Below are 12693 nucleotides of genomic sequence, written 5' to 3'. Positions count from 1 at the left end.
ACACACACACACAGACACACACACACACACAAAGACACAGACACAGACACACACACACACACACACAAACACACACTACACTCAGTACTACATTCAATACTACACTCAGTACTACACTCAGTACTACACTCAGTACTACACTCAGAACTACACTCAGAACTACACTCAGTACTACACTCAGTACTACACACAGTATTACACACAGTACTACACTCAGTACTACACTCAGAACTACACGCAGTACTACACTTAGTACTACACACAGTATTACACACAGTACTACACTCAGTACTACACTCAGAACTACACTCAGTACTACACTCAGTACTACACACAGTATTACACACAGTACTACACTCAGTACTACACACAGTATTACACACAGTACTACACTCAGTACTACACTCAGAACTACACGCAGTACTACACTCAGTACTACACACAGTATTACACACAGTACTACACTCAGTACTACACTCAGAACTACACTCAGTACTACACTCAGTACTACACAGTACTACACTCAGTACTACACTCAGAACTACACGCAGTACTACACTCAGTACTACACTCAGTACTACACACAGTATTACACACAGTACTACACTCAGTACTACACTCAGAACTACACTCAGTACTACACTCAGTACTAAACACAGTATTACACACAGTACTACACTCAGTACTACACTCAGAACTACACTCAGTACTACACACAGTATTACACACAGTACTACACTCAGTACTACACACAGTATTACACACAGTACTACACTCAGTACTACACGCAGTACTACACTCAGTACTACACTCAGTACTACACGCAGTACTACACTCAGAACTACACTCAGTACTACACACAGTATTACACACAGTACTACACTCAGTACTACACACAGTATTACACACAGTACTACACTCAGTACTACACACAGTATTACACACAGTACTACACTCAGTACTACACACAGTATTACACACAGTACTACACTCAGTACTACACTCAGTACTACACTCAGTACTACACACAGTATTACACACAGTACTACACTCAGTACTACACACAGTATTACACACAGTACTACACTCAGTACTACACTCAGAACTACACTCAGTACTACACTCAGTACTACACACAGTATTACACACAGTACTACACTCAGTACTACACTCAGTACTACACTCAGAACTACACTCAGAACTACACTCAGTACTACACTCAGTACTACACTCAGTACTACACTCAGAACTACACTCAGAACTACACTCAGTACTACACTCAGTACTACACTCAGAACTACACTCAGAACTACCAGCTTTTTGTTTTTCTTATTTTTCCCTTCTTTGTCTTTTTTTTCTTTTTTTTCTGCTTCAGGATTATTTTGTCGTTGGTTCTGCTTTATTATTATTCACAAACACACACACGCACACGCACACGCACACAGAGTCATCCTCCAGGTGGTAACTTCCATAATTGCTTCTTGCCTCCATGACATGATGTTAATAGCATCAGCTCATCTGATAAATGAAGATGTTCATAAACGTGCAGCCTTGTCGGTTGTTTATGTGCCGAATTAAATGATTTCAGTAACTCGGGAAAAGTGATGATTAATGTTTGAGTAATGTTCCACTATAGAGGAGAGTTTTATGATTGTTTCCCTGATGTTTTGTCGTGAGTTGAAAGTGAACCTATTGGTCTGAAATGAAGTAAATTGAACGTAAATACTGTGCCAAATGACAGTATGATTATTGATGTTTCTGTTTAGGAGTTAAGATATGTTCCAGCACAAAAGCAAGTTTGCTGATGCAGAAATTTTTTTTAAATTTCAAGATTTTTAAATGTAGTTTGGTGTATGGCACTAATGCCAAAATAAAAAGTGACTCCTGATAATTCTGTAAAGGGACTATTGGTCATGTTCTTGCAGTTATATGCTTTCTAATCAGGAATAAATCACTATTTATCCAACTTTTTAAATGGAGTTTGGTGTGTGATTGAACCTCGTGATAATGTGGTGTGACTGAAAGTGGCTCTGACTGTTGTTTCATCCTCTCCATAGCAGTCGCTGCAGGAACCAGCAACGCTGCCGCCACCGGCAAGAAGCACCGGCGGCGAGGCAAAAAACACCGTCGAGTCCGAACAGACGAGAACCGGTGAGAAACCAGCAGAGACGTCAGACCAGATACATGGATGACCCCCATACACACACTGCTGACCGCCCTACATACACACTCATAGTCTAAATATAGCTCTGTGTGTGGTCATGATTCAGTCTCTGCTTCTATTATTGGAGCTGAGTCTCTCGGAGGCCGAGCACCAAACCTGTTATCACAGAGACTAGAAGAAAGGGGAAACTGCTAGCCTAGCTTAGAACAGAGACTAGCTGGCTAACGCCTGCTCTCCTCCCAGCGAGTAGTGTTCTAGCAGCGAGGAGTGAGGCAGAGGTACCGTGACCCAGCGCTGTCCGCTGTTGGGCTCATTTTCTGTAGCATGGTGGAATTAGCAGTGTAGCTAGCTAACTAGCCAGTCGCTAAATGAGTAAAATTTAACAACTTAATGCTTCATCCACACACTCTTGTCACAGCGTAGGACAGCACAGTGCTATCGCCAGATGGTTTCTGCCATCAATTTCTGTGTTGCATGGCGTTTGTGCCTGCTGCCGCCACGGTCCAAGGCTGCGATGACAAGCAGGTGCAACGGTGAATGTAATGAAGGCATTCTGGTGAAAGCCAGGCGGGTACCGCCACAAGTTCAGCACAGTGAACTCTGCGTGGCAGAGCAAAATCTCTTCATACCCCAACGCTGTGATCCAAACTGCTTCCCCCTTGCTGCCTTCCCCTCACTCAAGTGACTGGAGGCGGTGAGTTACGGCGGTGTGAATCAGTCACATGGCTGATACCTGATTGATATACTGATCAATCATTGGATCAAGTCTTATTCATGGCTTCACAACACATTATACAACACAGTGTTTCAATGATCAGGCCATTAAAGATCATCACACTGAAGACTGAATCAAGAGAGCGACACAAACAGGAAGTCACACAGAGAAAGTGATCATCTAGGAATGAAACTCAACCCCACACAGACACACACACACACACACACACTCTCGCTCTCTCCAGTCTATTTCAGTGCAGCTCAGACAGACCTCAACAATGTCCATGACTCAGAGATGTCATGGAGAGTGTGTGTGTGTGTTTGACACATGATCCGTGTTGTCTGTTTCATGCAGTATCATGTTGGACTATATGTACATGCACTTAGAGACCAATGTTATGTGTCCGAAACAAGGTTGTTTTGATTAAAATGTTAAATGTTAGAAAGAGCCGTCGTTTGTGTTTTAACAACTTATGAGTTATTGATCCGGGAAGATTGAATCTGTGAATATCTTTCCAACTTTACCGAACTATCCGAGTGAGCAAAAGCTCCTGCTGACACTGTTCAGATGCTTTGTTGGGCCGATATCCAATGGGAAGCCTTGATGAGCAACATCATGCACAACAACTCTGACTAGTCATAATGACGTTTGAGATATCTGTAACTGTTATTTAGGATAGTCAGAACTGAATTACAGATATCTCTATTAAATATAAACCAGACGCTGTTATACAATCTGACAAGCACTTGTTTGAGGTCCTTCCTTTGGTGTACTACCTTATTTTCCTCTGTTTTAGGCCTGATGACCTCTGTGATCTTCAGAGTCAAAATGCCAACAGCAGCCTTGCTCCAGCACCGCAGCAGAGTTACCCCCAAACCACCCGGCTGCCCCCCCAAAATACTCCAGAAACAACATCATCACCACCAAATACGCCAACATGTACTGAAGATTTCCACGAATCCACTTCAACACCCCAACAAAACCACCCACACACCAGCACGTTACCCGCGGAAACCACCCCGTTGCCCCCCAGGAGTGTCTCTCGAACCCACTCACCACCCCCCCAGAACACCCTCCAGACCCCACCACCCAGTCTAGATACAGTAGATGCCCCTGTAGAACACCTGGCACCTCCTGACAGTACCTTCCAAACCACCCCGCTGCCCCATCTAAACACCCACCTGACGGCACCATTGACACCTCAGATTTTCAGCCAATCACCTTCTGCGACATCTCAAAATCCCGCCCACAGTCCCAGCCAATCACCACCAACCGTTAACCGAAATATTACCCAGAATTCCTTCAGATCACCTCATAGAACTCTTCGAAATGCCAGTTTGCCTGAAGGCCAAACAGATCCCTCCAAATCACCTCCAACCATATCAAACAATATTACCCACAATGCCTCTGAATCACTGTCAGTTTCTGCCCAGCATCCTGCCAAAGCTCCTCCCACCCCTCCGTTAAGCCCCTCCCACCCCGACCCCTTCCTGCTGACCTCAGTGACCTTCACCTCCAGTGTCTCGTCCCATCTCTACTCCCCCGTCTGCTCGTCTGCCTCCGTCCTCCGCTCCCTCGACTCTCTGAGCCCCCACATTGGTCTGCCTCCTGTGATGATGTCATCAGCCACCCCACAAATGGCCACACCCCCATTGACTCTGAGCCCACCCCCTCCTGCGTTGACCCCGCCCCCTGTACAGCTGCTGGGCTCTGACGATGAAGAGCAGGAAGACCCTTCAGATTATTGCAACGGTGAGTTTATTTTTCAGATTCATGCAGGTTGATTGACATTTACAATCATTAATAATCTTATTTTCTGATACAGTGAGCTGGAATATGTGAATAATACAAGAGTCAATACTAGAGATGGGAATTGATACGATTTTATCGATCAGAATCTTTATCAATTCCCTTATTGAATCCTGACAGGAGCTCAAACAGAGCGTTTCAGACAGAGGGTGAAAAGAGGTGCTGCAGCACAGCCACTTTAAAGCATGTAAATGCATTAATGCGCTAAAGAAATTAGTGGCGTTAAAACGAAAAAAACAACGTAAAACGAAACGAAACGGCTGTTTTAACGAAAATCGTAAACCACCAGGAACAGTCCTCTCCCACTCATATTGACCTGCTTATTTTTGTATGTGTATCTGAGTTTGATTAGAACTGACTAAATGTTGTCTTGTGAAAGCCCCCCAAGAAGGCCCGATACTCTGACAGCTTCTGTTCGGTCCATAAGTAAAGATTCTCCACCCCTGGTCCACCTACCGGTACCTGGGTATGTCTACAGTGATGTCTACAGAGTCATCCTGTCTGTGCTTCTGTTCTTTTTGTGTTTTCAGGTGGTTACTACCCGGTGAATATCGGTGATCTGTTTAACGGGCGGTACCATGTGGTCAGAAAACTGGGCTGGGGACATTTTTCTACAGTCTGGCTCTGCTGGGACCTGCAGTACGACACACAATACACACACATCTGGTTTTAAAAACACTTTTATGACAGATTTTTAGATTTTTCACTGACTATTACCTGTATCTGTGTTTAGGAGGAAGCGTTTTGTGGCGTTGAAAGTGGTAAAGAGCGCTCCACATTACACCGAGACAGCTCTGGACGAGATCAAACTGCTCAGATGTGTGAGTCTCATGCACACACACAGGTTAAATCTGCAGCAGAGACCCCCAATCTCTGTGCATTGGAAATTGAAATTCTTCAATCCCACAACAACATACTGGTTTTGAATTAAAGCAGGGCTTCGGTACACAGGTAACCAGTCTGTTTGTATACAGGTGAGAGACAGTGACCCCTCTGACCCCTACAGAGAGACCATCGTCCAGCTGATCGATGACTTCAAGATCTCTGGAGTCAACGGAGTCCGTATCCTTCATCATCACCTGTTTGTATACCTGTCTTCCTGTCTCTCTTTGTCAGTCAGTCAGTCAGTCAGTCAGTCAGTAAGTAGTTTCCTCAGCCTTCTTCAGATGTCTGTATGGTTCTGGAGGTTTTGGGTCATCAGCTGTTGAAATGGATCATTAAGTCAAACTACATGGGACTTCCTCTGGTCTGCGTCAAGACCATCATCAGACAGGTAACACACAAAAATACTGATAAACTCACTTTGTACACACAGTGACCTGGAACATGACCTCAGTGACTCGGGAAGTGACCTCAGTGACTCTGACGTAACTACAGTGACTCGGGATGTGACCTCAGTGACTCGGGATGTGACCTCAGTGACTCTGACGTGACCTCAGTGACTCTGACGTGACCTCAGTGACTCTGACGTAACTACAGTGACTCGGGATGTGACCTCAGTGACTCGGGATGTGACCTCAGTGACTCGGGATGTGACCTCAGTGACTCTGACGTGACCTCAGGGACTCTGACGTGACCTCAGTGACTCTGACGTGACCTCAGTGACCCGGACATGTTTACCTTGGCACTGACTCGGTTATGTTGACCTTTTCGGTGACTCGGCTGTGTGTTTGCAGGTGCTGCAGGGTCTGGACTACCTCCACACTAAGTGTAAGATCATCCACACTGACATCAAACCAGAGAACATCTTATTGGACGTCGACGAGGTTTACATAAGGAGATTGGCAGCTGAGGCAACCGTCTGGCAGAGAGCTGGAGCCCCGCCCCCTTCCGGGTCATCAGGTGAGGAGCAGCCATGTGATTGGCCAGAACATCAACACAGAAAACAATGAATACTGGTTTTAAGTGTTCGTACACAAAATGTCCCCCATCCATCAGAGACGTGTGACGAGTCCGAGTCGGCACAGCGAGGAAATGGGAGTCCAGATTTTATTCGTCCAACATTGATACATATATTGATTCATAACGCAGCCATCAGTTAAAATATGCTTCTCTTTGTTCTTTAATACTTCTGACTGGAGTCAGATAGCAGTGTTACTGGGAGCTGTGGTTTCCACTCTGCTCAGACAGACAGACAGACACCTTTCTGCCTGCCTGTCTGTCTGTCTGTCTATCTGTCTGCTTTCTAAGGTGTCTCCTTTTCCTCTTCTCTCTTTCTACACAGTTCTAACCTGTCTGTCTGTCTGTCTGTCTGTCTGTCTTTCTGACTGTTTCCACTCATCCATCTTTATTTCCTCTGTTTCTGATATTATCTTCCTGTCTCTCTCTCTCTCCCTGTCTGTCTGCTTCTACGTGTCTCTCTCTAGTTAGCATGGCTCCCAGGGATCCACAGGTAAGTGTCCAGGTGTGATGCCTGCTGTGTTCTCATTGGTTACTGCCATTTCAGATGGGAGAACTTGTTTCAGGTGTCTTTCACCTGCAGTAAAAAAGCTGTGAGCTGATTGGAATTAGACCTAATAGAACAATCCAGCTGGTTGTCGCTGGTAAATTGATCCCAGTATGACACACACACTATATTTTGTGACAGTGACATCACTATATCCTGTGACAGTGACATCACTGGTTTTATCCGAGGACGACACTCGCACTATATCCTGTGACATTGACATCACTATATCCTGTGACATTGACATCACTATATCCTGTGACATTGACATCACTATATCCTGTGACAGTGACATCACTGGTTTGATCCCAGTACGACACTCGCACTATATCCTGTGATGCTAACGAAGTTTGTTGCATGTCATAATTTATCAGCTGCTGCTTTCAGACAAAACAAACCTCTGAGCAGGAAGTGTGTGTGTTCAGTAGTGTTTAGTGTCGATAACACAGTGTGTGTGTTTAAATGTGTGTGTAGGACGGTAAGCTGACGAAGAACAAGAAGAAAAAGATGAAGAGGAAAGCGAAGCGTCAAGATAGACTGTTGGAGGAGAGACTGGTTGATATACAGGTACTGTATTTCTACTGCAGTACTACTGTAATACTATACTTTAACAGGGGCGCTGCTGACGTTGGGGCGTGATGATGTCGCCCGAAAGAGAGGTGGTGTTGACGGAGCGGTGGGCACGACAGGCTGACAGCAGTGGCAGAGCAGCCAATCAGAATAAAACAGGAAGTGACTAAATGCTCCCTTCAAAACTAATGTATCCGTTTGTTCCTGTGTGTGTTCAGAGGATGGAGGATGAGGACGGTGTGTCATTACAACCTGACGACACTGACACTAACTGTGAGTAGTACACACTGATATGTATCCTCTATGTACCAGTACAGCAGTATTAAAGTACATGTAGTGTGATAGAATAGTTGTGTGTGTGTCACTAACATATAAACGTGGACTACTTTGCTCTCAGGCTCTCTGGTCGTCAACTGCAACACTTCCTGCTCCGCAGCCAACAGCAAAGCGAGCTCAGAGTCCACCTGCTCCTGGCTGGAGGACAGGTGTAATGGCCACGACCCCGGACGGTTCTCCAGCCCCGCCTCCGGCCTATCGGGCTTCTCCAGCTCTGTGATATCAGCGACATCTGAGTCAGCACTTTCTACTCAGTCAGGATACTCGAGCGGACGAGACTGTGAGAAAATACTATACATATATACATACTACAGTATATACAGTACACAGTATATACACACACACAGATATACTACAGTATGTACAGTACACACAGTATATAATATATATAAAATCAATAATATTTGATGTATTTTTTGTGTTTTTCAGTGTTCAGTGCGTCGGACTTCGTCCTCAGTCCTCTGGATCCTCAGAACGCCCACAGACTGAGAGTGAAGATCGCTGATCTGGGAAATGCATGCTGGGTGGTGAGACACCTTCATCATCTCCTCCTCTTCCTCTCTGTAGTACAGCCACTCTCTCTGTAGTGTCAGTATGAGCCAATCAGACAGCTCCTCTCTCTGTAGTGTCAGTATGAACCAATCAGACAGCTCTTCTCTCTGTCTCTCTCTTGTCCAGCACAAACACTTCACAGAGGACATTCAGACCAGACAGTACAGAGCTCTGGAGGTTCTGATTGGAGCAGAGTACGGACCACCTGCTGACATCTGGAGCACTGCCTGCATGGTACGCACACACACACACACACAAACACATTAGTGTATCATCTATGTATCGTGTATTGATGTATTGATTGATGTTTCAGGCGTTTGAGTTGGCGACGGGAGACTACATGTTTGAACCTCATTCAGGAGAAGATTACACCAGAGACGAAGGTACTACACATTATAATACACAGCATACTACACAGACATTACCGTAGTCTACTACTGCAGGACTACACTACAGTATTTCACTCAGCATGAAGGTGTGACTCATAACAAACAATACTGCTGTGTACTAGAGTACTTCAGTGTGTTTTTACTCTTTTTGTTCAGATCACATCGCTCACGTCATCGAGCTGCTCGGACCGATTCCTCTGCCCTTTGGTTTGTCTGGCAGGTACTCCAGAGAGTACTTCAACAGGCGAGGTGAGACCGTCTGTCCCTATGTCTGTCTGTCTGTCTGTCTCTCTGTGTCATTTCAAATGTTTCTTTATAGCTCAAATCAAACAATCTGATTGGTTCATTGCCGTGATATAATACCCACATATGCTAGACTAATGTGTTGTCATGGTTGCTTAGTGACTTGGAAGGTTAACTTCTATGGAGGAGTGGATTCAATCCTGTCTGCTCCTGTCTCACCTGTCTTATCTGTCTCAGGTGAGCTGCGTCACATCTCCAGCCTGAAGCCGTGGGGTCTGTTCGAGGTGCTGTTGGAGAAGTACGAGTGGCCGCTGGATCAGGCGGCTCAGTTCAGTGACTTCCTGTTGACCATGTTGGAGCTGCAGCCCGAAAGCAGAGCGACTGCAGCGCAGTGTCTGCAGCACGCATGGCTGCACACATAGACACACACTTGATGTACACGCACATAAACACACACACCTACACAGAAACACACAGTGATGTACACACGTTGTGTTGAGGAGTGTTAAATATCTCTGTCAGTGCTGATTTCATGTGAGGAGGGAAGTTATCACCTCGACTGACAGCTGTGATTGATTGATGGATCGATCGTTGGTATCACTTTCAGAGCGATTTGATGGAAACACTGACAGCCAATCAAATTCCATCTGAATTTACAGGGCGTCACATTCAACACGTCACGTTCAACACGTCATGATGACATTTAGCAATAAACAGCTGAAGAAGCTGAATCAGGTGTTTTATAAACGCTGTATCTGCCGTTTCTGACTATGTCTTCTACGTTACGCTAATTGATGATCACTCGGTCTTGGCTTACTAAACTCTTACATAACGTAATATTACACCGTGTCCTAACTGGATGCGAGCGTCAGACAATCGCACCGCATCGTGCCGCAATGTAATCAAGCTGATTCTGTCGCTGCCGCTCGCTCGCGTCACATCCAGTTAGGACACGGTGTTAAGCTGCAGATCCAGGGTTTCCGTAAGTCTGTTGCAAGCTTTGGGGAATTCTGTATGTTTGAACTAAAATGTTTTTTGCAGGTAGCAGTTCCTTTAATGAGTAAGTGGTGTGTAGGTTGTGTGCTTAATGAGAGAGAGCGTGTGTGTGATGGTGAGTATGAAGTCATCAGTAACGTTATAACTGAAGGTAGCAGAGCAGTGTGTGAACAGTTTATTTAACAGTGAATAAATGCTACAACTCTTCAGACTCAAGCCAAGCTCCACCTGCTGGTTAAAGTGAAGGTGAAGGGTAAGCACTGAAGTTAGCCACAACTTCAGCCCAGGCTCACTTTGTCGGTTGCAGTTTGTAAACAAACGGTACGACACCGAGGGGCGTCCAGCCGTCTACTCCTCCTGAAGTAGTCTGCCAGCGGAGTAGGGGTCGGCTAATCTGGTCCCGTTGGTTAATGTTAACTTTCTCAACTAACACTCGTGATCCTGGAGAGTGAGTGACAGAACATATTGAGAGAAACTAGTATTTTCTTCAGCCATTGTTAAAAAAAACAAGCCAACAATACTTGCTAGCCAGCGATAAAGCTGAAGTAGGGTGAAGTAGGCGAATTTGGAGCAAATATGATTAAAAAAAGTTATTTTTATAAAACGGTCGCTATATCCTGACAGTAGTACATGAAACAGGTAACCTGAAAAAAAACATGTGCCTTTGAGTCCTCCGGTGCTCCTAATGTTATCTGCAAGATTTCACAGACCGGAGGAAAACAAGCAGTCAGAGCTGATCTGGGATCTGCTGTCCAGCAACCGTCTCTGAGCAGCTGTCAATCACTCCGGAACTCCGACCAAACGGTCAGCAGGAGAGGAGAGGTTGCGCTGATCAAATATGAATCAATATTCTGTTAGAATCAGAGTCATCTTGTAGTGCACGGTTTAACTGTAAAATGAGAAAGTTTGTGACCCGGCAGCCATGTTGAGATCTCATCAGGGAATACCAAGCACCGCTCACCAGCCGGAGCACAGCCAATAGGAACGCTCTCTCTCTCTGAAATGACCTGTGATTGGTCAAAGTCTTCCGTCACGGGCTAGATTTTTTTAAAGCCTGAAAACAGCCATGAGGAGGTGCAGAAGTCTAGTTTTCTCTCAGAGCACTTTAATTGCAATATGCTGAAAGGTTATTATGGAATTTTACCCAATGATGCCAAAAACATTCTGCCTACTGAAGCTTTAACTAACATGTTCAGAGAATGATTCTGCCTCTACTTAACGCTCCGCCCACAAAATACCTCGATTGTTCTCTAGGAAGATGTTGCATATTATACCTTTAAGGTGGACTGACCTTTAAGGTGGACTGACCTTTGAGCTGTAAGGTTTGAGTTCATTTCTGAAACTTCAGTCGAGGTTTAATTTCCCTGCGTCAGAAATCACCTCCAGCTTCTTTAACTCTTCTGACATTTTCTGAAAGTTTGTGTTTCTGTTGTCAACTCTGATGATTTCTAATGATTTCTGATGATTTCTGCTCTTTAAACTCTTTTTCTTTCTTTATTCTTGTTTCTGTGATTTCACTGGTTTTTACCGTTTTTCTGATTCTGTCTCAGAGTTTTTTCTTCTGTCAGTTTCTGAGTTTTGACTTTTGCTGAGTTTCTATTTAACAGACTTGTGTTTCTCAAAACCTTATTGATTACCGAGTATTGATCAGAGACCTCTAAGACTCCTGAAACCTCCCCGATGATGTTTAGACGAGCACACTGTAGCTTCCTGTCTCACTGACTCTGATGACGTTATTGATCTTATTGACAATATTCATCTCTGTAGCGAGTCGTCCTCAGATGACCTCTGACCTGTTCACCTGCTCTCACCTCTTTCTATGTTCATATAATAAATAGTGCCTTGAAATGACCCCTGACCCCGCCCTCCTCTTCCCTGTCAGTGACATCACCAGACAGTTTTTTTTACATGTGTCCGTTTGTGTGGACTGTGACTACTTCTGTGAAAATAAAGATGGATTAAAGCTCGTCTGACAAGTTTCCTTTGACCTCTGACCTTTGACCTGTGCTGCTCCTCACTCAGCAGGAGAGGAGAGGCGGCCTGCTGCCGCTGGCCATGAATGAACACTTGACTGTCATTTTAAAGGGTTAATATTAATAAATAATATTAATATTAAAGGGACTGTTTGTAACTTTTTACATGTATAAATCTACCGGGTCGGTGTCCAATACGCGCTCCCATATGCGCGCTCGCGTGTGGCTACGCTGTTCAGACCGCTCCTCTGCTTGCCTTCACTCACACAACGCGCACGTTCTAGCTCCACCTCTCGTTCAAGCGCGCACACTCCACACTGCAGAAGAGTTAGTTTAGCTCTGAGAATATCTAGTAAATGTACAGTGGATGTTTGTGCAGAAATAACTGCTGCAGCTCCTCCAGACCAACAGAGGTGTCCCGTGTCTTGTGAAGTGACGGGGCACCGCAGAGAGAAACGTTATCGTTATTGAGACGATAACGTTTCTCTTCCTGCTTCAGC

At 45.0% G+C, this 12693-nt stretch overlaps 1 protein-coding gene across 2 annotated transcripts in view; it reads left to right on the top strand.

Annotated features, from left to right (window-relative positions):
• The window catches only part of srpk3 (SRSF protein kinase 3), a 13028-nt gene extending 841 nt beyond the window's left edge, over window positions 1-12187 (top strand). The window contains exons 2-17 of one of the 2 annotated variants that reach the window (XM_074644887.1): window positions 2061-2151; window positions 3676-4631; window positions 5219-5327; window positions 5422-5509; window positions 5663-5750; window positions 5855-5961; window positions 6365-6530; window positions 7055-7080; window positions 7609-7701; window positions 7923-7977; window positions 8102-8320; window positions 8470-8567; window positions 8719-8826; window positions 8906-8975; window positions 9138-9230; window positions 9462-12187. In XM_074644887.1, coding sequence (XP_074500988.1) covers window positions 2061-2151; window positions 3676-4631; window positions 5219-5327; window positions 5422-5509; window positions 5663-5750; window positions 5855-5961; window positions 6365-6530; window positions 7055-7080; window positions 7609-7701; window positions 7923-7977; window positions 8102-8320; window positions 8470-8567; window positions 8719-8826; window positions 8906-8975; window positions 9138-9230; window positions 9462-9646 — 2552 coding nt within the window. In that variant the 3' untranslated portion in view covers window positions 9647-12187. Of the gene's footprint in view, window positions 1-2057; window positions 2152-3675; window positions 4632-5218; window positions 5328-5421; window positions 5510-5662; window positions 5751-5854; window positions 5962-6364; window positions 6531-7054; window positions 7081-7608; window positions 7702-7922; window positions 7978-8101; window positions 8321-8469; window positions 8568-8718; window positions 8827-8905; window positions 8976-9137; window positions 9231-9461 lie in introns of both variants that reach the window. The other variant, XM_074644886.1, reaches the window with a different exon arrangement.
• The last annotated feature ends 506 nt before the right edge of the window (window positions 12188-12693 follow it).

Source organism: Sebastes fasciatus, chromosome 8 (genome assembly GCF_043250625.1).
Source record: "Sebastes fasciatus isolate fSebFas1 chromosome 8, fSebFas1.pri, whole genome shotgun sequence".
Taxonomy (NCBI): Eukaryota; Metazoa; Chordata; class Actinopteri; order Perciformes; family Sebastidae; genus Sebastes; species Sebastes fasciatus.
The sequence above is the reverse complement of the archived record's forward strand: the minus strand, read 5'-3'. Positions and strand labels throughout refer to the sequence as shown.